The sequence below is a fragment of the Nerophis ophidion genome, linkage group LG07, assembly GCF_033978795.1.
Source record: "Nerophis ophidion isolate RoL-2023_Sa linkage group LG07, RoL_Noph_v1.0, whole genome shotgun sequence".
Lineage (NCBI taxonomy): Eukaryota > Metazoa > Chordata > Actinopteri > Syngnathiformes > Syngnathidae > Nerophis > Nerophis ophidion.
The window spans coordinates 53,445,633-53,470,779 of NC_084617.1; the positions used below are offsets into that span (position 1 = coordinate 53,445,633).

At 39.1% G+C, this 25,147-nt stretch overlaps 2 protein-coding genes across 3 annotated transcripts in view; both read right to left on the reverse strand.

The window, feature by feature from the left end:
- LOC133556915 (acyl-CoA dehydrogenase family member 11-like) overlaps positions 1 to 17,229 on the reverse strand; it is a 28,985-nt gene extending 11,756 nt beyond the window's left edge. The window contains exons 1-3 of the mRNA XM_061907267.1: positions 17,217 to 17,229; positions 14,382 to 14,650; positions 3,391 to 3,614 (exon numbers count right to left, since the gene is read on the reverse strand). Coding sequence (XP_061763251.1) covers positions 3,391 to 3,614; positions 14,382 to 14,650; positions 17,217 to 17,229 — 506 coding nt within the window. The remainder of the gene's footprint in view (positions 1 to 3,390; positions 3,615 to 14,381; positions 14,651 to 17,216) is intronic.
- The window catches only part of LOC133556496 (ATPase MORC2A-like), a 28,019-nt gene continuing 19,827 nt past the window's right edge, over positions 16,956 to 25,147 (reverse strand). Inside the window, exons 20-28 of one of the 2 annotated variants that reach the window (XM_061906467.1) lie at positions 23,518 to 23,763; positions 23,215 to 23,451; positions 22,937 to 23,011; positions 20,274 to 20,331; positions 20,047 to 20,185; positions 19,800 to 19,964; positions 19,588 to 19,681; positions 17,868 to 18,056; positions 16,956 to 17,784 (exon numbers count right to left, since the gene is read on the reverse strand). In XM_061906467.1, coding sequence (XP_061762451.1) covers positions 17,716 to 17,784; positions 17,868 to 18,056; positions 19,588 to 19,681; positions 19,800 to 19,964; positions 20,047 to 20,185; positions 20,274 to 20,331; positions 22,937 to 23,011; positions 23,215 to 23,451; positions 23,518 to 23,763 — 1,272 coding nt within the window. In that variant the 3' untranslated portion in view covers positions 16,956 to 17,715. The remainder of the gene's footprint in view (positions 17,785 to 17,867; positions 18,057 to 19,587; positions 19,682 to 19,799; positions 19,965 to 20,046; positions 20,186 to 20,273; positions 20,332 to 22,936; positions 23,012 to 23,214; positions 23,452 to 23,517; positions 23,764 to 25,147) is intronic. The other variant, XM_061906469.1, reaches the window with a different exon arrangement.

Below are 25,147 nucleotides of genomic sequence, written 5' to 3' on the forward strand. Positions count from 1 at the left end.
GCAGGCGGGCCAGGAAAGTACCCGCACTCGTTTACTATGAAGCCACGCTATTGTAACACGTAGCTTGGCATTGTTTTGCTGAAATAAGCAGGGGCATCCATGATAACGTTGCTTGGATGACAACATATGTTGCTCCAAAACCTGTATGGACCATTCAGCATTAATGGTGCCTTCACAGATGTGTAAGTTACCCATGCCTTGGGCACTAATACACCCCCATACCACCACAGATAGTGGATTTTGAACTTTCTGCCTATAACAATCCGGATGGTTATTTTCCTCTTTGTTCCGGAGGACACCACGTCCACAGTTTCCAAATATAATTTGAAATGTGGACTCGTCAGACCACAGAACACTTTTCCACATTGCATCAGTCCATCTTAGATGAGCTCGGGCCCAGGGAAGCCGGCGGCGTTCCTCGGTGTTGTTGATAAATGGCTTTCGCTTTGCATAGTAGAGTTTTAACTAGCACTTACAGATGTAGCGACCAACTGTAGTTACTGACGGTGGTTTTATGAAGAGTTCCTGAGCCCATGTGGTGATATCCTTCACACACTGATGTCGGTTTTTGATGCAGTACCGCCTGAGGGATCAAAGGTCCGTAATATCATCGCTTACGTGCAGTGATTTCTCCAGATTCTCTAAACCTTTTGATGATTTTACAGACCTTAGATGGTAAAATCCCTAAATTCCTTGCAATAGCTCGTTGAGAAATGTTGTTCTAAAACTTTTCGACAATTTGCTTACAAATTGGTGACCATCGCCCCATCCTTGTTTGTGAATTACTTAACATTTCATGGAAGCTGCTTTTATACCCAATCACGGCACCCACCTTTTCCAAATTAGCCTGCACACCTGTGGGATGTTCCAAATAGGTGTTTGATGAGCATTCCTCAACTTTATCAGTATTTATTGCCACCTTTCCCAACTTCTTTGTCACGTTTTTGCTGGCATCAAATTCTAAAGTTAATAATTATTTGCAAAAAAAAAAGTTGATCAATTTTAACATCAAATATGTTGTCTTTGTAGCATATTCAACTGAATATGGGTTGAAAATGATTTGCAAATCATTGTATTCCGTTTATATTTACATCTAACACAATTTCCCAACTCATTCGGAAACGGGGTTTGTAAATCACAGATTTAAACCGCAGTGTTCTATGTTTGTTGCCAATGTAATAGAAATGAAACAGGAAAACTCTGTTTTGTTTTGTTTCTATAATTTGCTGCAAAAATGTTTGTCTCTTAGGTTTTGAATTAAACCTGGGGGTCGGTATGGTGTCATTCTGGATTTGACCCCCGAGCCGTCAGTTGAATAGGAGACGAAAGCAATTTTTTTTGCAAAAAACAACTTATCTTTTACATCTCACTGTTAAATATTTCCGATTTAGTTGAAAAAGCCACAAGCACACTGCTCTCTGTCTGACACAAACAGACAAATCCGTCAGAAACCAATCACTGCATCTAAATTTGATTACATCATCCAACATCAGCGCCCATGTTTGCTTGCTTCGTGTCACTTTTACTGTAATTGTAACTAAATTAAAGCATCGGTAATGAGTAACTATACCCTAACCCACAACGTGCAAAAAAGAGACGCTGTCCTGATAAATATGAGTGGCCTATAAGCTAAAAAAGTGTCAGAGTTTCCCGCAGCGCTTTGTTGTTAATGCGGCCACCTTAACAACAAAGGGCCACCGCCTAAACTAAAGTATTAAAAAAGTAATAATAATAATAATAAATTATTTTATTATTTTTTTTGGACCTGTTCAGCTTCTCAGTAAATTATATAGTTGATGTAGATGCCCATATCGGCTGTTGAGATTTACTTTACAAAAGAGAAGTGTAGAATACTTCTCTTGTTGCCTTATTTGTATTTGACTTTATTAAATGTATTTACATTATCATTTGGTGCTAAACTAAAGTCTTAACAAGCTGCTACGCTTTGTACTACCTCTGCCTCTGTCAGTACATCTCTGCAGCACCCAGCATTGTCCCACCCACACAACCATCTGATTGGTTACACGCAGAGCGGTAAGAGCCAATCAGCAGTGCGTATTCAGAGCGCATGTAACAGCCATTTCAGCCGTTGGCTGTTACAGCTTTCCAAATGCTGTAATAAATTAAGCACGATGATTTGAGCATATTTCAGCATGTGGCCCCACTTTTAACTCTTTTTTTCAAACGCTTATTTACAGTAAGTCATTAATTTGACTTAGTCATTATTTTGTGTTACATACGTAGTATCGCACACAACTACGACTGTTTTGTTTACAAACATCGTATATTGTCTTCACCGTCCATCCACCTGTCCCTGGTGACACCACCTTAACTAACAAATATTCTGGGGAAACACTGGGAAACGTGTCTAGCTACTCATCTTTTGAATGACGACCTGAATCATGTGTTTACTCTGTTGTTGTTGTCTTGTGATGCAGCTGTCAATGTAATGATACTCATGATGCAGCGATCAATGTAAACCCCGATGTCCAGGGATCACCTAAAAAAAGTGTTTGTTTGGATGAATTCATACAGTGATGGAATACGTATTCCTCTGAAAAAACTTAAGATGCTGGTGCAGTTCTACTAAGCAGTCATCGAGTCCATCCTCACCTCCTCCATCATCGTGTGGTTCCCCGGCGCCACAGTCCGGGACAAGCATCGACTGCAGCACATGGTACGTGCTGCTGAGAAGGTGATTGGCTGAAAACTCCCACCCCTCCAGGACCTGTTCTCTTCCAGGACAAGGAGGCGTGCTGGTCGGATCACAGCTGACTCTTCTCACCCTGGACACAAAATAGTCTCCCCTCTTCCCCCAGGCAGGAGACTACGGTCCATCCAGACCCACACCTCCCGCCACCTGAACAGTTTTTTCCCCTCGGCCATCAGACACGTGAACAATACCAAGATCTGATAGCTCAATTACAGCTCATGTTATTCTATTCTGTGATATATGTCTTTAATTTTGCACGATTGCGCCAGGTAAAATTCCTAGTTTGTGAACCCGTTCTCAAACAATGGCAATAAAAACTTCTCTGAATATGATTCTGATTCCGATTAATTGTTTTCATTCATTTTAGGGCCAAGCTTGCACCATATAGAATGAGTCTGTTTTTGCAACAAAACATTGTTTGGACTTTTTGCTGAAAAATTTGTAAAAATGTTCTCAATTCCATTTTGAAATAAATCAGCATTTTTCAAAATGGAACTTTCATTCTGGTTGTTAGAAACATTTCAATTGCAACCCACGTCAGCAGGATGACTGTTTCATGAAAAGCTCCACAAAAAACAATTTGAAAAAACTAGGAAAGTGGATGTATATGTTCTTGCGTCTGAACTCTTCATATGAGTTACAATACCAGGTAAAACAAAAAAAAGGTCACTTCTGACCTCCACTCTCCAAACGATCTCTCATAGGCGATGGCGACCATTCCCTCAGACGCCGACAGCTCTTTCATGCGTTTCCATGCCGGAGAAGTCAAGATGTGGTCCACTCTGCGGCCCCAAGGGTCAAAATGCTCCAGGCGTGGCGGAGTGACCTCACACTCTCTGCCCCAACCGTCCACCTCAGTGGCCACGCGCTCGCCAAAGGCACGCAAGTCTGAGAAGACTGCCTATGAACATACGAGCAGAACAACAACTAATTATTTTGCATCACAATCACAAAAAATAGGTTTATACAGCGGTACCTCAACTTAAGAGCTGTCTCTCAGCTAATTGTTATGCTTTAAGTGAAAAGTAAAAAGGTAAGTTACAAGCATCCCCGGCATTAGTTGGAGAAGCAAAAAAAAAAAACCATAAGATCCAAGCAAAACATCTCGTCTTACTCACAAGCATTAGCTTATAGCTTGAGATGGACCTCATTTTGTTTTCCAACCACAGGAATGAAGAAAGTCAGTGTGAAAAACAGTGCCGAGAAGAAGAAGTGGATGATGTTCATTGAATTAAAGAAATAAACCATCGAAAACATGACAGTGTGTCGTCAACTTAGTGAAACATTTTGAACGTATCACTGTTAATCTGCACCATACTGAAGCAGAATGTGTCTATCAGTAGCTAAGAAAGTTATAATGATATCTAAATGGCAGACATTTATCCATGAAAATATGGAAAATCTGCTAATAGTGTGTATAACTAGATACATACTGTATACTTTAATCAAAAGGTTTAATGTGACATTCTGTAATCTGTATTGAATTGTCTATTTTAGGGGTGCCCAAAGTGGGGAACAGGGGCCAAGGCTGACTGGGGGGAAGTTGACTGAATCTTTTTATCCTTACATGCTTTTAAATCTAAACTGAGAGCATTTGAAGAAGCCTCAGTTATCTGTAACTGTTTGACTTGATGTCCATCCTGTCATTTTAATATGTAATGTGAATGTAATTTTATGTGTAACTTTGCTGCCTCTAGGCCAGGACTACCTTGAAAAATATTTTTTTAATCTCAATGTTAAACAAAAAACAAATAAAAACTTAGCCTGTCTAGTTGTTTGGTTTGGCCCACCACAGGGCGGCTTCCCAAATCCAAAACATATTTGTATTGGCTTTCTTTTAAGCTCACGAGGGGTGTCCCAAACAATACTGATATTGGATATCAGTCTGAGAACAATAACATTTTTTTTTTTTATCAGATTATACCGTCTTGCATCCAAACTTTCTAATTTTGGCCCTGATACAAGTAGCCCTGCAACACAATTACCTGTGAAAAGCTAGAAAGCCAGTTAACATCTAAATGTCCTTCAATAGGAACACACAATTGTTCTCTTCTTGCATTTTAGTGAAGTAATTTACAAATGGTAAACATGGTAGGCTGTGGAATACTAGAAGCTTGCAGCTACACAACAGCTAAGTGCACAATAATACGCAAGTGAGTCATAGGTGTCCTTAATTGAACAATATTGCAGTCTAAAACACCATAATTGTCAATATTAAACACGTATCAAATAATATATTTGCATAATAGTAATATATTGAAACCTCCAACACAGAAGCGTATTACAAATTATCCAGTAACAAACAAGTCCACACCATTCATCTTACTGCATCATGAGCTTAATAAATTATTGTGACCACTAGGTGACACCTAAAAAAATATACAGTGGGGCAAAAAAGTATTTAGTCAACTCGTTGTGTTTGGAGGAAGAAGAATACTGAATTGCATCCCAAGAACACCATACCTACTGTGAAGCATGGGGTTGGAAACATCATGCTTTGGGGCTGTTTTTCTGCTAAAGGGACAGGACGATTGATCTGTGTTAAGGAAAGAAAGAATGGGGCCTGTTTCGTGAGATTTTGAGCCAAAACCTCCTTCCATCAGTGAGATCTTTGAATGGTTGACCAAATACTTATTTTCCACCATAATGTACAAATAAATTCTTTAAAATTCCTACAATGTGAATTCCTGGATTTTTTTTCACATTCTGTCTCTCACAGTTGAAGTGTACCTATGATGAAAATTACAGACTTCTGTCATCATTTTAAGTGGGAGAACTTGCACAATCGGTGGCTGACTAAATACTTTTTTGCCCCACTGTATATATATATATATATATATATATATATATATATATATATATATATATATATATATATATATAACCATCCGGAATGGACATATGCTGTCTTTAGGCTGTAGTGGAGTAATATATATATATATATATATATATATATATATATATATGTATATATATTACTCCACTACAGCCTAAATAAATAAATAAATTAGTGCAGTGTTTCCCCAACTTTTTTCACCAAGTACCATATCAGAAAACACTTGGCTCTCCAAGTACCACCATAATGCCATTCATCCATCGATTTTCTACTGCTTGTTCATTGGTCAACCCCTCCTTCCGCAGTGCAGCTGGGATAGGCTCCAGCACCCCCGCAACCATATTGACCAATATATGTATTAATAGCGTAGTACAGTGGTTCTCAAATGGGGGTACGCGTACCCCTGGGGGTACTTGAAGGTATGCCTAGGGGTACGTGAGATTTTTTTTTAAATATTGTAAAAATAGCAACAATTCAAAAATCCTTTATAAATATATTTATTGAATAATACTTCAACAAAATATGAATGTAAGTTCATAAAATGTGAAAAGAAATGCAACAATTCAATATTCAGTGTTGACAGCTAGATTTTTTTGTGGACATGTTCCATAAATATTGATGTTAAAGATTTATTTTTTTGTGAAAATTTTTTTAGAATTAAGTTCATGAATCTTGATGGATCTCTATTACAATCCCCAAAGAGGGCACTTTAAGTTGATGATTACTTCTATGTGTAGAAATCTTTATTTATAATTGAATCACTTGTTTATTTTTCAACAAGTTTTTAGTTATTTTTCTATCTTTTTTTCCCAAATAGTTCAAGAAAGACCACTACAAATTACCAATATTTTTGCACTGTTATACAATTTAATAAATCAGAAACTGATGACATAGTGCTGAATTTTACTTCTTTATCTCTTTTTTTCTACCAACAATGCTTTGCTCTAATTAGGGGGTACTTGAATTAAAAAAAATTTCACTGGGGGTACATCACTGAAAAAAGGTTGAGAACCACTGGCGTAGTAGACCAAATTATTCATTAAAAACAAGGCAGAGGTTTCATTTAACAAGTCTATTTAATATTTTTGACCACCGTAACATTACACACAATGGACAAACATTGTCAACAATGATACTCCATATACAGTACGTATTTACAGACTTATTTGTCTTACCACTAGATGAAGCTCACGTACCACAGTTTGAGAATCACTGGATTAGTGGGGGTTTTTCATAACGTTTTCTAACATTCCACTCTACAAAATAGTAAATGTATGTATAGTTCCTGCTGATATCGTATTGAATCAATATAGTTTTTTTTGATTGATTGATTGAAACTTTTATTAGTAGACTGCGTACAATTGACCACTAAATGGTAACACCCAAAAACGTTTTTCAACTTTTTTAAGTTGGGGTCCACGTTAATCAATTAACGTTACAAATGTATACTATCAACATAATACAGTCATCCTAAAAGTTAATCATCAGAGTATATACATTGAATTATTAAAATTATTTACAATCCGGGGGGTTAGGTTTGGTTGAAATCAGTACTTCAGTCATCAACATGTGCATCGTCAGAGAAAAGGACATTGAAACAGTGTAGGTGTGACTTGGAAGGATATTTGCAGCGAGCAGTGAACACAGTGAGTTCAGAAAGCATAAGAATCAGTACAAACCCCGTTTCCATATGAGTTGGGAAATTGTGTTAGATGTAAATATAAACGGAATACAATGATTTGCAAATCCTTTTCAACCCATATTCAGTTGAATATGCTACAAAGACAACATATTTGATGTTCAAACTGATAAACCTTTTTTTTTTTTGCAAATAATCATTAACTTTAGAATTTGATGCCAGCAACATGTGACAAAGAACTTGGGAAAGGTGGCAATAAATACTGATAAAGTTGAGGAATGCTCATCAAACACTTATTTGGAACATCCCACAGGTGTGCAGGCTAATATGGAACAGGTGGTTGCCATGATTGGGTATAAAAACAGCTTCCCAAAAAATGCTCTGTCTTTCACAAGAAAGGATGGGGCTAGGTACACCCCTTTGTCCACAACTGCGTGAGCAAAAAGTCAAACAGTTTAAGAACAACGTTTCTCAAAGTGTAGGGAAATGTAGGGATTTCAACAGCTACGGTCCATAACATCATCAAAAGGTTAAGAGAATCTGGAGAAATTGTTCCACATAGGCGGCATGGCCGGAAAACAACATTGAATGACCGTGACCTTCGATCCCTCAAACGGCAATGTATCAAAAACCGACCTCAATCTCTAAAGGAAATCACCACATGGGCTCTGGAACACTTCAGAAAACCACTGTCACTTAATGCAGTTTGTCGCTACATCTGTAAGTGCAAGTTAAAGCTCTACTATGCTAAGCGAAAGCCATTTATCAACAACATTCAGAGACGCCGCCGGCTTCTCTGGAGCCGAGATCATCTAAGATGGACTGATGCAAAGTGGAAAAGTGTTCTGTGGTCTGACGAGTCCACATTTCAAATAGTTCTTGGAAATATTCAACATCGTGTCATCCGGACCAAAGGGGAAGCGAACCATCCAGACTGTTATTGACGCAAAGTTGAAAAGCCGGCATCTATGACGGTATGGGGGTGCATTAGTGCCCAAGGCATGGGTAACTTACACATCTGTGAAGGTACCATTAACGCTGAAAGGTACATACAGGTTTTGGAACAACATATGCTGCCATCTAAGCACCGTCTGTACAGCCCTTACCTCTGGGCCGATACTGAGGGCGACTGTGTTGACCAGTTTGACGCGTGCAAATGATAGAATGTCCAGTACTGTAGAAATGTGTTTGGATATGACAATCCGTTTATTCCAAGCTATCGAAAATAAATCAAATGTAGGTTATATAACAGAAAGTATGCTGACCTTGGCTGGCACATTGTTACAGTATTGTCTCGGCACAACATGACACAACACGGCACGTCACGGTCGAAGACTGTTTGTCCTCCAATCTCCCTGCCCGTGCTCACACCTGAACCCAATTTAAGGAGGCTACCAATGTAACCACACCATAGCAACAGTGCCATTCCTGTCAACACTTCCTGGTTCTTAACAGGAAGTAGGCGGAGCAATTTGCCAAAAAGGAAATTCAACATGAACTGAGGCCAGCAATTAATTAGAGAAAATAAAATACAAACAATATAAACAAATAAGGACATTTAGCTCCAACACTCTGGCCCCCAATTGAGAAGGTCAGGATGCCATGAACAATTCAAAATAACAACAATGGAGCCATAAATATGAACAAATAATCATCTTTGAGTTTGGGTTTTCAGTGCAGCTATAATGTGCACCATTTCCTGATCTACTTAGTCATCACTTAGTAGTTTCTTCCTTTGACTCATCTCCAGCAGTGTCCTTATTTTCAGGATCCAGGCAACTGACCTCTTCAACCGTTTCCAATTGGAGAAGTAAGTGATCAGTTGGAAAGTAGCACTTGGAGTATCAATCGCTGTATTGATACTTTTTTACACCTCAGGGTCTTCTGCTGCAATCCCATACTCCAAGATGTCAGCTGGCCACTCTTCCTCTGTTTCTTCTGAAACTCAGGGCCTTCTATCCATCCTTTGCGAGTCAGTAACTCATCCACTTTAACTCCTCTTGAGGCTCTGTCTGCAGGATTTTGAGTGGTATTAATGTATCGCCATTGTGTGACAGATGTTTGAAATCTTTCATCATCCTTCCCAAACCTCCTTTTCAGACCAAGTATGCATTGCCTAGCAACGCACTGATTGTTGGGCAGAGACACATTATCCTTTTTAAAGGACAATTCCAAAATGTAGTTTCTGTCTTGAAGTTTGCACGTACTGTATCAGTCATGACCTTTATGAACTTCATGTCATCTTTCGGCATAGCTCGGTTGGTAGAGTGGCCGTGCCAGCAACTTGAGGTTGTTTTTCTTCCTTTCAAGTTGAGTTTTGACATCATGCTTTCAGAACAAAATGTATCCGTGCTGCCTGGATCCAGGAATGCATACGTTTGTATGACAGTCTCTCCTTTGCTGGACTTTATCAGTACAAGCAGAATCGACAGAATTCCATTTCTGTTACCAGTCCCCGTTTGTCCACATGTTTGCAGAGATATTTGTGCATTACTCACTGATAGTTCCTTTGCCTTATTTTGGTTTGTATTTATGTTGTTTGCTCTTTCCTCCTGACCAATATGAAGCAGACTTATATGGTTTTGCTTGCATATGTTGCAGGTCAAGCGCTCGTCACAACCAATGCTAAAATGTCAAACATGAAGACACCCAAAACAGATTCCTTTCTGTCTTATGAAAGTTATCTTCTCCCTGTGGGTCTTCTCCTCCAACTGAGGACAGTGGTCAAGAGTGTGATTTTTGGAGCAGCAAACACAGACGTTTGTGGTACGAGCAGATGCACTTTGCTTTGGAGCAATTTTGAATCTGGTTTTATTTTCTGCTTCAGGGGTTTTGATATTAATGGTCGTGGCAAAACTGCTACCTTGGAATTTGAGTTTACCTTGTGATTTTATTCCTGTCACAGGTTTACTTCCTGTACTCTGTGGTGTATTCTGAATGTCTCCAAAGACTGGGTCGGAGACAATTTTCACCTGTCGCTCAATGAATGCAACAATGTCTGAGAACTGAGGTCTGCGATGGTGGTTTTCCAATATGTTGCATGCAGCGACTCTCCAGCTTTCTCGCAGCTTGTACAGCAGCTTGAAGATCACAGTTTTCGTGTTAGCTGGCATATTTAGTTCCTGCATGTACTGCACGTTTTCCATGGCAGTGCAACATTATCAAAGGTAAAGAGAGTAGGCTTGCAGAGCTCGTTCATCTTCAGATTTCACTAAAGGCCAGTTAAACACTTTCTTCATGTAAGCTGCTGTTGTTTGGTACTGGTCACCTAAGTATTTTTCCAATAAATACTTTGCCATCTCATAGTATCTATCTGGGGGCATGTGTTGACAGCTACGCACCAGTTCTTTAGGTTGACCCCTAGTGTACATTTCCAGATAGTACAAACAGTCTCCTTTGTTGCTTGCGTTTTTCTCAATACATTGCACAAATGCTCTGACAAAGGTTCTTTATAGTAATGGATCACCGTCAAATTAGGGAATTTCCCTTGGTGGGAGTTTTTCCATGGCAGTGGAACACATGCCCCCATGATAGAGACTATGAGATGGCAAAATATTGGAGGACAAACAGTTTTCGACTTAAGGTACAGCCCTTACCTCTGGCCCATACTGAGGGCGACTGTGTTGACCAGTTTGACGCGTGCAAATGATAGAATGTCCAGTACTGTAGAAATGTGTTTTGATATGACAATCCGATTATTCCAAGCTATCGGAAATAAATCAATGTGGAGGAGGGAGGGTGTTAGTTTAGGGTTGAAGTTGCCTGGAAGTGTTCTTTTAGTGCGCTTTTGAAGGAGGATAGAGATGCACTTTCTTTTACACCCGTTGGAAGTGCATTCCACATTGATGTGGCATAGAAGGAGAATGAGTTAAGACCTTTGTTAGATCGGAATCTGGGTTTAACGTGGTTTGTGGAGGTCCCCCTGGTGTGGTGGTTATGGTGGTCATTTACGTTCTGGAAGTACTTTGACATGTATTTCGGTATCAGGGAAGTGTAGCGGATTTTATAGCCTATAGCAGGGGTAGGGAACCTATGGCTCTAGAGCCAGATGTGGCTCTTTTGATGACTGCATCTGGCTCTCAGATAAATCTTAGCTGACATTGCTTAACATGATAAGTAATGAATAATTCCGCTGGTAATCACAGTGTTAAAAATAACGTTCAAACTATAAAACATTCTCATCCATTTTAATCCAACCATCCGTTTTCTATCGCACCTGTTCAAGATGTCGCATTAATGGTAAGAAGTATTATATTTATTATTGGTTAACTTTAGAATAACAATTTTATTAAAAAGAGTAAGGGACTTATTATACTCTAAAAATGTTGGTCTTAATTAAAAATGCACACATTTAGTTGTATTCAGTGTTAAAAAATATTATATGGCTCTCACGGAAATACATTTTGAAATATTTGGCTTTCATGGCTCTCTCAGCCGAAAAGGTTCCCGACCCCAGGCCTGTAGGCTCAGTGCAAGTTGTTTTACTCTGTCCTCCACCCTGAGTGTGACCTGAGGTGGAGGTCTAAAAGTAACCTGACAAGCTTGTTCCGGGATGTTTGGTGTCTAGATTTGAGGATTTTGGTGGTGCTACGGTACCAGGAGGTGCAAGCGTAATCGAAAAAGGATTGAACGAGAGTTCCCGATAGAATCTTCAAGGTGCTTTGGTTGACCAGAGAGGAGATTCTGTAGAGAAATCTTGTTCGTTGGTTGACCTTTTTGATTACCTTGGTTGCCATTTTATCACAGGAAAGATTAGTTTCTAGAATGGAACCTGACCTCATCTTTCCTGGTGATAGAAATGTCACCCACTTTTATAGTGAAGTCACTGACTTTGTCAAGGTTGATGTGGGACCCAAATAGAATGGATTCCGTTTTACCTAAGTGTATGGATAGCTTATTGTCAGCGAGACAGGTGCAAATACAATGGATACAATTCACAGTGGCATGCTGATGGCATGTCATTTACGTATATTAGGAACAGTAAAAGTCCTAGTATACTGCCTTGAGGGACTCCAAAGCTTACCGAGACGGTGGGGACACGGTGCCGTTCACCTCTTCCACCTGTTTCCTCCCCTCCAAGTAAGATTGCATCCAGCTCGATGAGGTTTTATCAAATCCGATTGTTCTGAGGTTATCCAACAGTATAGCGTGTTTAACGGTGTCAAAGGCCTTCTGAATGTCTAGCATGACCATGCCGCAGTATTTGCCCGCGTCCACCTCATGTTTGATGTGGTCGGTCGGATAGAGAAGGCATGTGTCAGTGGAGTGGTTAGTTCTGAAGCCGAATTGGAATTTGCACATGAGTTTTTTAGTAGCAAGGTAACTATCGACCAGTTCATAAACTTTTTTTTCCATTACTTTTGAGATAGAACTGAGAATAGAAACAGGTCGGTAGTTACCAGGTTCTAATTCACTTGCTTTTTTAAAAAGGGGAGTTACTCTTGCTATCTTGAAATCCTTGGGTACTTGGCCTTGTTTAATTGAGAGGTTTATTATGTGTGTGATGAGAGGGGCGATGGTGGTGGCAGAGTCCCTGAGGAATCTGGAGAGGATATTGTCAAGGCCGGTGGTCTTGTTTAGGCGGAGCACGCTCAATTTTTGAAGCACCTAGTCAGCTGAGACCATTTCTAATTTGAAATCATTGTTGAATACTCCTAGCTTTCGGTAGTAGGCTTTAATTTGTTCTACACCAAAGAGTTGTGGCTATGCTGGTGAAAAAGGTGTTACTTCTGCCTGCTACCTCCATTTTGTCCATTTTACCATGAATTGATTAACGTGGACCCCGACTTAAACAAGTTGAAAAACTTATTCGGGTGTTACCATTTAGTGGTCAATTGTACGGAATATGTACTGTACTGTGCAATCTACTAATAAAAGTATCAATTAATCAAAAAAAAGTCCGTAATGAGGTATCGTATCGGAAGTAAAAAAGTTGACAACCCTAAGGCAGTGTTTTTCAACCTTTTTCGAGCCAAGGCACATTTTTTTCATTGAAATATTCCAGAGGCACACCACCAGTGGAAATCATTAAAAAATTAAACTCAGTTGACAGCAAAAAGCCGTAGTCGCAATTGTTGGATATGACTTTAATCCATAACCAAGCATGCATCCCTATAGCTCTTGTCTCAAAGTAGGTGTACTGTCACATCACCCCCTAACCTATTTGGACTTTTTTTTTGCTGTTTTCCTGTGTGTAGTGTTTTGGTTCTTGTCTTGCGCTTCCATTTTGGTGACTTCTCCTGTTTCGTTGGTATTTTCCTGTAGCAGTTTCATGTCTTCCATTGAGCGCTATTCCCTGCATCTACTTGGTTTTAGCAATACAAAATATTCAAGATGTTGCTATCCTTCTTTGTGGGGACATTGTTGATTGTCATGTCATGTTCAAATGTACTTTGTGGACGCCATCTTTGCTCAACACGCTGTAAGTCTTTGCTGTCGTCCAGCATTCTGTTTTTGTTTACTTTGGAGCCAGTTCAGTTTTTGTTTTGTTCCCTAAGCTTCAATGTCTTTTCTTAGGGGCACTAACCTTTTGTTTATTTTTGGTTTTAGCATTAAATAGCTTTTTACCTGCCTCCCACTGTCATCTGCAGATTGGGACCACAGCAAACCATGTTCCGACATCTACAAAGCAATTATCTACCTGCTGCTACCTACTGATATTGAAGAGTATTGATGAGTTTTTTTCTTGAGCCCTGGTGTGGGATCTGAGCCGAGGATGTTGTTGTGGCTTGTGCAGCTCTTTGAGACACTCGTGAGCTAGGGCTATATAAGTAATCATTGATTATACATTGTTACTCTGCCGATCTCTAAACAGCACCGACACTCAACAACACATCATTTGCAGACTATAATTACTGGTTTGCAAAAAATATTTTTACTTCAAATAGGTGAAATTACATAATCTCCCACGGCACACCAGACTGGATCTCACGGCACACTAGTGTGCCGCGGCACAGTGGTTGAAAAACACTGCCCTAAGGCTCACACAATTATTGGTGGCATGTCTGCAGGGCTAACTAGTTGTCATCTATCATCGTTATTGGCCCCAATTATAGGAACTTTATTGTTTACGTTAAGGCTGTTTGTGTTTCACTCTGTGTTTGGCCCCGGCCCATATTTTCACTTTGGCCCTTGAAGGCAAAAATTTTGGACACACTTTCGATACTGTTGTAGTTTGTCCTTATCTTGCTCACCTCCTGAGGAAGGTGTCTCCTTAAGTACCCCCTGAGCAAGGCATCCTCCAAAAAAGGGTTTTTGAGGACAGGTCTGTCCTGAAAGAAAGGTCCGAGCCGGGCTGCAGAAAAGTGCAAGGATCCCTCTGTTTCCCAGAGCTGCTCTTCCTTAGACGGTCTTGTGCCCACTTCGGCTGCACCGCCAACGCATCTGATGTGGAGGGGATGTTGGGTGACACCACAAAACAGCCTCCCAACAGGCAACGCAGTGCGGCTGACATAGCCACAGTCTGAACAAGGGAGACAAAAATAATAACTACTATATTCGGGAACTCATAATAGAATATTAACAGTAGGGCAAAGAACTCGGGGGCAGGGGCTCAGAGAATACTTGATTTTCATGTCTTGATCATTTTTTTAATTCCAAAACCGAAAACCAGTGAAGTTGGCACGTTGTGTGATTCGTAAATAAAAACGAAATACAATGATGTGCAAAACCTTTTCAACTTATATTCAACTGAATAGACTGCAAAGACAAGATAGTTAATGTTCAAACTGATATTTTTTTTTTTGCAAATAATCTTTAACTTAAAATTTAATGGCAGCAACACATTGCAAAAAAGTTGGCACTGGGGAATTTTTACCACTGTGTTACATGACTTTTCCTTTTAACAACTGTAGTTTGGGAACCGAGGAGAACAATTTTTGAAGCTTTTCAGGTGGAATTATTTCCCATTCTTGCTTGATGTACAGCCTAAATTGTTCAACATTCCGAGGTCTCTGTTGTGGCTTCATATTGCGCATTTTCAGTGGGAGACAGGTCTGGACTATAGGCAGGCCAGTCTGTTACACGCACTCTTTTACTATGAAGCCACGCTGTTGTAACACATGGCTTGGCATTGTCTTTCTGAAATAAGACAATGATAATGTTGCTTGGATGGCAACATATGTTTTTCCAAAAACTGTATGTACCTTTCAGCATTAACGGTGCCTTCACACATGTGTAAGTTACCCATGCCTTGGTCACTAATACACCCCATACCATCACACATGCTGACTTTTGCGTAAAAAAAAATCCCGATGGTTCTTTTCCTCTTTTTTCCGGAGGACACATCGTCCACAGTTTCCAAAAACAATTAGAAATGTGGACTTGTCAGACACTTTTCCAATTTGACAGCGTTTCTGGGTGTTGTTGATAAATGGCTTTCGCTTTGCACAGCAGAGTTTTAACTTGCACTTATGTTAAAGATGTAGCAACTAACTGACAGTGGTTTTCTGAAGTGTTCCTGAGCCCATGTTGTGATATCCTTTACTCACTGAAGTCGCTTTTTGATGCAGTACCACTGAAGGGATCATCACTTACGTGCAGTGATTTCTTCAGATTCTCTGAAACCTTTGATGATATTGTGGACCGTAGATGGTGAAATCCCTAAATTCCTTGCAATACCTCGTTGAGAAATGTTGTTCTTAAACTGTTCTACAATTTGCTCATGCATTCGTTCACAAAGTGGTGACACTCACCCCATCGTTGTTTGTGAACGACTGAGCATTTAATGGAAGCTGCTTTTAGCCGCAATCATGGAACCCACCTGTTCCCAAATAGCCTATTCACCTGTAGGATTTTCCAAAGAAGTGTTTGATGAAAATTCCTCAATTTTCTCAGTCTTTTCTGCCACTGTTGCCAGCTTTTTTGAAACATGTTGGTAATTGGAGCTAAACAGATTCCTGACAGGGCTAGTGCCCTCCTATCGCTCGTGTAGCGCCGGCCTTGTAGAAATGGATGTCGGGATAGGCTCCAGCACCCTCGTGACCCCGAGACGGACAAGCGGTAACAAATGTATGGATGGATAAATGGATGGATGGATTCATTTCTGTAAGGCAGTAGAATCATGTGTTTTCCCCTGCCAATCAGGAAAGGAACAATAATGGTGGTTAAATTAAAATATGAAGGATAAGTTGTTTATTATACTGATAAATAATTAATTAAATTTAAAAAAGGGTAAGAAACTATTTTAAAAGAACTAATTTCAATCTTACAGGGTAAAAATATGGGGCTACTTTCACACTTCAGAACCTCGGTTGATCTCTGAATTGGGTCAGAGTTCGTTTGCTGTCATTCTCTGTGCAGCAACTGTAAATGGGAACAGCTCGGCGGAAAAGTGATATAGTTACATATAAGAGCGCTTATTATTACAATGTTCGTATTACAACTATACGTATAGCTTCTTCTTTGTATAGTTAGCATAATTTCAGGAACACTTGGCTATCAGTTAGCAATAAAGAGGTTTATTTGTAAAGCACTACTATGCTATACATGTAATCAACTTACGCTCAACAATTGTCAGTCACGTAAAAAGTGCAGTACAGTGCTGTAAAAGGCCTACATACCTTTTAGACAGTGCAGTTTGTTTACGTTCGCCGAACCTCTACTTTCAAAATAAAACTACTTCCGCCATATGGCGGAAATAAGATACAACGGCTCTTAAAACAAACTAGGTGACAGATGAATTAGATTTATGAATCCAGTTTTTCAAGATGTGCTGTAAAAATTGTATTAGAATTTTAGCTGTGTTGATTTTTGCATAAAAATACACATTGAGGGTAAACCCGTTTTTAATTCAAGATTTGTCAAAAATACAGAATCCTTTCTTCTGATTCTTAAACATGGCTGAAGCATGCAATGTTTAATAAAACACTGTAACAGTTAATGAATAGTAACATCCTTACTTATGCATTAAACAGATATTTTCTTTTAGAAAGAAGCACAGCACAGGAATTACTGGACATTTGTACTGATAAAACCCAGTAGGAACTTCTTAGTGTCATATATATACTCAGTTAGCTTGTCAGGCTGACCAGGATGAGGCATATTATATGCAACACTGAAGTGTATAAAAATAGTAGTTAGCCATGACAGAAAGACAGCAGTACAGATATTGGGGGCCATCAACCCAAACTCTTCAAATGCTTGCTGTAGTTTTGTGTCAACTAGATGGACACCCTAAACCATAGTAAACCTACAAAAGTTAAAGTAAAATAGTGTCTGAAACCGATTACCATATACAATAGAAGCAGGTTTATTAAAAAGCTAAAACAAAATTCACAGGCCAGAGTGTTGCTAACAATGATAAAATCAAAAACCAAAATAAACAAAACACTGTTGCAGAGTGTGCATGCTTACAGCTAAATAAAATTTGGAAAAAAAAAACAGTTTAACAGGAATAATGTTTAACAATGAAAATAACCAAGACTATTGACAGGACGCTTAACAAGGAGTGCCTGGGCAGCTGTTAGTGTCATGGCTGCAATAAAAAAAATGTCTTTGTGTGGACGTTCTTTCAATGTAGGCTTCGCCTCAATCGCCTTTGGTAAGAAGGTCCTCGATGTACGCATCAAGTTCATCATCTGTGTTGATGTCGATATCCTGAGTGGGGGAAAAGCAATTATTATTTCATGTAGATCACTTTGTTGATTGTTTGGGGGGTATTTTTAAGACAAATCAGTCACCTCTTGGACTTTCTGCAGGAGAGCTACAATGTTGGTTCGCAGTTTCTGTAGTTTCTCATCTGCCTCCTTGAGTTTTGTCTCCGCGCTGTTGCTTTTCTCTTCCACAGCTTTTGCCTTCGCGTCCGCTCTGCTCTGATACGAGTTGCACAATGACTGCAGACCTGTTTCATACTGGTGGAAGTACTCTTTCTAAAGTAGACAAGAGAATCCAACGTATGTATTAGCGCAGGAAAATAACAAGTGTTTCAAGAAATGTTTATTCAATACAGCCAATCTAAAATCACACTACATGAAAATAATTAGCAACCAGCAATACAGTCAAATTTATCAGTTTTACAAAATGTATATATTTAAAAAAAAAAAAAATCATATCACAGTTACATGCTGTTTTGTGTTTGACAAGAGCTTATTATTAGTAAATTAATGTTCATATGTAAGCATATTTTACATATTTTTTGTCTGAATTAAGCATTTCCAAGCATTAAAATGGTTTAATGACCTTGAAATAAAGTACTGTACTAAAATGCATCATCATTGAAAAAGTTGCAGTATTTTCACAGGTTAGTGGCTGTGTTTACAAACTGTGTGAGAGTCTATTACTGTACATTAAGCATGGGAGATATGGTATAAAATTCATTTGGTTGTATACTCTACTGAAGTGTCCTCCAGATTCATACTTTGCACTTCACTTGTTCTCACATGAATGTTATAGAAGTATGAAGCTTTCCAAAGAACAGTTGCATTGCCCTATTTAATTTGTTTATTTTTTGATGTAGGAGAGCATGTTATTTTAGTTGACTATTAGGCAACATTTTTGAAATGACAATTTGAAAGAAAAATTTTAAAATGATGGCACTTGATACCTTACATTACAGTATTTGTCTTCTTTTGCACAAAGTATGTTTTTTGTGAAGTGTGTCCATAGCAACAGTAAAATAATATATTACATTTTCATTCATTACACAACATGTGCTGCAAAATATCAGTTGATATCGGTATCGGAAATAAAATATTAAACAATTTTGGCAAATCAAATAACAAGAAAGCCTGTATTAGGGTTCTCTAACTAATGTGTATATAAGGGATGTATTGATAAAGGGTATAATTGATAAACTACAGTAATACTCCCGACGGTTATTATTAGTTTTAAATTAAAATTATCGCAAAATCGTGGTTAACCGTACTTTGGTTAACTCACAGACAGGTAATAATGCTCATTTAATGGAGAAGCAAGCTAATGCGAACAACGTGCCCCAATCTAAATTTATATGAACACATTACTGCCTGAGCAACTATAATATCCAATTGTGCACTTTGGATATTCTGTACAGGCTGTGCTCTCTTAGAACAGAGTAATATATCTATAATCGAACGAATATGACATGGAAGTATCTACATCAGGAAGTGAACCCATGTGTTGTCACATAAACCGGGCGTGCAAGAAATGTTTTGACTATCATGACAAAACACTAAAACCTTTGCAAATGAAAACAGATGAATAAATACATATTTAAATACTCAAATAAAAATGTTATAAGAAATTGGACAATATATATTTTTTATTCTGACAAGAAAGTATATTTTGTGTCTATTTTTTTTTTTTTCATTTTAGTTTGTGTCTTGTAAATTTTTAAGCACTTCTAAAACTGTGATAATAACCATATGACATTTTCATATTGTTACATCCCTTCTGTATATTAAGTATGTATATGTCTCTCACCAGAGGAAAGGCTACCAAATCCTCTGCAGTCATGCCGTTAACATCATCCTTTGGAATCCGAAAAGCAGGAGGGAAGAAGTAGCGCAACATCGTCCTGAAAGAAGAATAACACGCTGGTTATCAAAGATTAGGTCCAAGTGTGAGCACATTTAAAGTTTAGGAATAACAGCAATATGAAACATTGGGAGGAAACTTGTCTTTCATCCTCTCACCTCAACATAGTGACCAGGCTCTCAGTCACCTCTCGACTGGTTCCAGGTTGTGTGGTATCCGGCTCCATGGCTGCAGATGCTTTCTCACCCTGCTGGGTGTCAGGCGTCTGAGAGATGGGGGATGCCGGACGCATCAGTCGGACCTCCTCACTGCCCTTAAACACCCTTCATAAATGCACATACAATTAGTTTTCTGGAATACTAATACCATCCAGTAAATACGGAAAATGGACAAAAACTTTCTCACCATCTATCTTTAGGGGTGGCTCGAGGGACATAGTCAAACTTGATTTTCCAGCGAATGCGCTGTTTGTTGGTCTCCACAGCCATGACTTTTCCGGTAAACCACTGCTTGTTGACACGGACTTCAACTAGCAGCCCCTTATCTTAAATAAGAAAAAATAAAATGTAAAAAAGGACAATTCTTTTTGACCCAGGCCTTTGCACCAAAGGACGGTTCAGGTCAGCTGGTACCTTTCTGAACATTCTTAATGGCGCTCTCTGGCTCCTGCTGCTGTGTCTTCTCGTTTACCTGCACAGATAAACATGTTATTACCAACACCACAATAAGACACTGACAGACAGTAAGTAAAGTGAGCTCTGTTAGTGGAAGCGAGTGAGGTAGAAGAGATGTAACGATATTCACCTAGGAACCTAGGGCACACCGGATTATAAAGCGCAGAGCCGATGAGGTGTCTATTTTTAATCTTTTTTCATATATAAGGCGGACCGGATTATAGGGAGCATTAAAGGAGTCTTTTTTTTTTTCTTAAAAAAATTTAAAACACTTCTTTGTGGTCTACATAAAACGTACCGGTGGTTCTTTGGTCAAAATGTTGCATGAATTGTGTTTTAGAGATCATCTTCAAGCCGCTGTCTGACAGTCGCTTCCGGATGTGTTGTTTTGTGGGCGGACTTCGGCTCACCTTCGGCAGCGTTTTCTCTCTGTCATACCGGTGTAGTGTGCATGGACGGGGGTGGAAGAAGTGTCAAAAGATGGAGCTAACTGTTTTAATGACATTCAGACTTTACTTTAATCAATAACGGAGGATCATCTCCTCATTCGGAAAAAACACTGTGTCCCGTGAAAAACCGTCTGATCGGAACTCTCTAATAACTACAGTTCCTTGGGTGAATAATGTAAACTCAATACATTGGTATGTTTTAGCGCTTTCATGCCGAGTTTACTGACAGATATAAGTAAGAACTTTACACTACTTTACATTAGAAATGGCGACAGCGGAGGATGAATGTCCCATAACAAGAAAATAGAAAAAAAAAAGAAGCTTATCGACTATGGTTGTCGCCATGGACTACAAAGGCGGATTTGCGCAATTTTTCAGGATTTATGCAGATCACAACAACAGATCAGCAGATACCATAAAGTAAAAAACGTTGCTTTTGCATAATATTGCGAAACAAAACGACAGGTATGTCTTACCTGATACACACACCATAATAACACTCGTACGTTAAAGCACATCAAGCGGTGCGGCTTCATAGCTTACCAAATATGTACTAAAACATTTCGGTAGATTTTTGAGTGCCGTGTGTAATGTTCTAAATTCTCAATGGAACATATAAAATGTTGGTGTTGTTTACTTGAGTCATATTGACATCATTGTGCAGTCTACACGTATCTCTTATGTTTGACTTCCGTCTACTAGACACACTTACCATTACACCACGCACCAAATAAAATTGCTTTGAGGTCGGTAAGCAAAACCAGAATTATTCCGTACATTAGGCGCACCAGGCTATAAGGCGCACTGTCGAGTTTTGAGAAAAAAAAAGGAGTTTCAGTACGTCTTTGAGTCCGGAAAATACGGTAAATATTTTTTGAATAACATAAATAAATAAGACGCACTGAACTCTGAAAATGTTTACCTTTTGGCAACTCTATCCTGTAGCCATGCCCCCTCGGGTAATATACTTCCAGCGTTGTGACCTCTGTTTACTAGTCATATCAAAAATATACCTTCTTGCTGGCTACTAATAAATGCATTACAAACAAAAACTGGTTTGTAATTAACAGCGTTCCAATTGTAATCATCCAAATAACTTTAGCAGCAAAGCAGATTAATGTCCATTAGTGTCGTAGCTCGGACAGTGAACGAAGTAAGCTAGTTACATGTAGCTCATGCTAACTAGCAAGCTTGTTTCGCCATCCCTGTCCTGAAACTCAGTGCGGCGTGTTGGCAAGAGGAACAGCGAGGACCTGCGGATGAGGCAAGCAGTTGACAAATTTTGTTTGGATCTTATGTTTGTTATGTTGTAGTTGGTATTATTTACATAATTAGCCAACAGATGTATAGATACTGCTGGATTCCTGATTAGAAAATGTCTGAATGTCATTAAAACCATTAGCTCCATCTCATGACAGTCTTCTGACTCCCGTCCATGCACGTTACAATATTTTAAAAAAGTCCTTTCATGTGGCAATATTTAGTCGATAAGCTTCTTCTTTTTCTCTATCTTCTTGTTATTGGGCATTCATCCTCCGCTGTTGCCATCTCTAATATAAAGTAGCAAAAAGTTCTAACTTATATCTCGCTAGGGAACTGCTAAAAACTACTGGTGTCGTGGGTTTACATAATTCACCAACAGAACTTGATGAGAAGATGTTGCTCCGTTATTGATTTAAGTGAAGTCTGAAAGTCATTTAAACGGTTAGCTCAATCTTTTGACACTTCTCCGACTCCCATCCTTGCATGCTACACAGGTACAACGAAGAGGACGGAGAGAAGACGCTGTCGAAGAGGAGCCACGTAAATGAGACCGGCCACAAAAGCGAAGGTCAGAAAGTGACTTGAAGATGGTCTGTAAAACATAATCCATGCAACATTTTGACCAATGTTACATGTCTAAATGTTATGTAGACAAAAAGGAAGTGTTTTAAATTTAGAAAAAAATTTGCCTTTTTTTTTATTTTATTTTTTTTAAATCAGACCTGAATAGATCCGCTTATCGACAGTGCGCCTAATAATCAGGTTCACCCTATTGTCCGAAAAATATGGTAAGAATGAAAGTACTGAGAAAACGCTCCATGTTAGGTTGTCTTGATCGTTAGAACTTGGAAAGAGTGATGCAAGTCATCTGGAGAGGAAGAAAGCACATTGAGGGAGGGGTAGTGCTACCTCGGGTTCAACAACAGGGGCCTGCCGCGAAGGAGCAGCAATCGCTTTCTTTCCAGACTGGGACTGTTTGTTAACCTGTGTGGCCAACAACAGAGGGGCTGCGATTGAGACTTAACCAGTAAATAAACAAGTCCAAAAGTGCTCTCTTTACAAACTCTCTCCATGGGAATCAATAATGCGGGGATGCTGAGGGAGTTTAAGCAACAAGCAGCACACGGCCTCATTCAAAAAGTGTGGAATAATTAATGCAGATAAATGTCAACATCTTAAACTTTTACCTCTTCTATCTTGCCACGTTTGGCAATTGGGGCTTTCTCCACCACTTTCCCCCTGTTATCAGCTGCAGCCGCCATCTTTGATCTCTTTGTCTGGGGTTCATCCTCTTCACTCTCCTCCGTTTCGTCTTCATTCTCCTCTTCTTCCTCCTCCTCATCTTCCTCCTCACTGTCGTCCTGCTCAATTACTTTCTTGCGTTGTCCAGCTGCTGGTGATTTTACCGATGGTTTAGCAAGAGACTAAATAGGAAACAGATGTTAGGGTACATTTCTAGTGATACGATGCAGCCATGATGTGTATCTTACCCGCGAACTGCGGCTAGGTGGGGGTGTTTTGGCAGGCAATTTGGCAGTGGGCTTTGCTGCAGGGGACTTTGCAGCCGCTTTGGACTTGGGTAAAGCAACCTTAGGTGGCGCAGGGGGAGGAGCAGGCGTCCGCGTGGGTCGCTGAGAAGGGGCGCGAGGTGGTGGAGTATTCTGTGCTGTCTTGAGGTGAGCTGGCAGAGGCGGAGATCGGGGGCGTGTTACAGCCCTCACTGAAGATCGACTTGCCTTAAGTTACAATAGGGGCAAACCACAACCAAATAACTAAAAATACATGGTTATGAACACCCACAATGTATCCCAAGAAGAGGACAAGCGGTAGAAATTGGATGGATGGATACACCATTATTAATTCATACCAGTACACGTTTCAAATATTAACCCTTGTGCAACCCAAGGGCCCAAAACAGGCATTAGATGTGTTTATGTTATTTTATTGTATGACTGACATTTTCCCAGGGAGTTTTTTTTCTACAAGTTTCTTTTAAAAATTGCATTGTGTTTTTGATTACAACGTTGTTACAATTGGATGTAGATATAAAGTAAACACATTTGCACTTAAAACCACTTTCGGACCCATTGACCACCGTTATATAACGGCGATTATTGAGCAGACCGTAATACTGGTAAATTACTCGACGGTTTCTGTGAAAACCAAATGAGTCTCATTCTTGCATATTAAACAAATAAATATAGTTTTGGTATAACTGTGCCCCTTTACCACCAAATAGTGTCATTGTAGCTCAGTATGCACTGTAAAAAGAATATATTTTGTCTACTGTATCAAAATGAATGTTGTCATGAATTGACCTACTCAATGCTGTTATTGCCCAACCTCAAATATTCCACTCTGCAATGTATTTTTAGAAGTATTGCATATTTTGCATCTTTCTACTATACAGGCCATAAAACAAAAGAAAAAAATCTAAAATAATTCAAGGGTTGAAAATTTAAAAAAAAACGAAACAAAACCAAACTTAACGTATTGCTGACTTACATATTAGCAGGACCCTTTGGATTCTGAGATAAAGTACTGTATGTATAGTCAACTTTAAGTTTACACAAGGGTTTAAGGGGAACTGCACTTTTCACAATCATTATTTAAAGACATGATGACGGATGAATTTAAAAAAAATGTATTATAACTCGCAAATAAATGTCCACTTACAACGGCGGTGATAGAAAGTCCTTTTTTAATCTGCCCACAAAACCCAATTTTTAACCATCCAAAAAATGCCAACAATACTCGATTTACATTTTGTGACTTGAATATTAACCAAGTGTTAGTAATATTGTTATTATAAGCACTAACTCAAACAAACTATTTTTAGATTAGATAGTACTTCATTTTAGCGGTGCTTTGGTCACAAACTTGTGTGCCTATATTGACATCTAGTGGTAAGCTGCTTCTTGCTTGTGGAAATTGATTGTAGATCATAAATAATAATTCTCACCTGAATAGTAGAAGGGTGAGGAGGTATTCCAACATGTTGGAACACTTCGACAGCCAATTAGAACCCATAAATGAGGAGAACGAAACGAAAAGACACTTGGTTCTCCACCCCCTTTTTCTTTGCGAGGAATTAGTCATTCTTCCGATACAACTGGACTA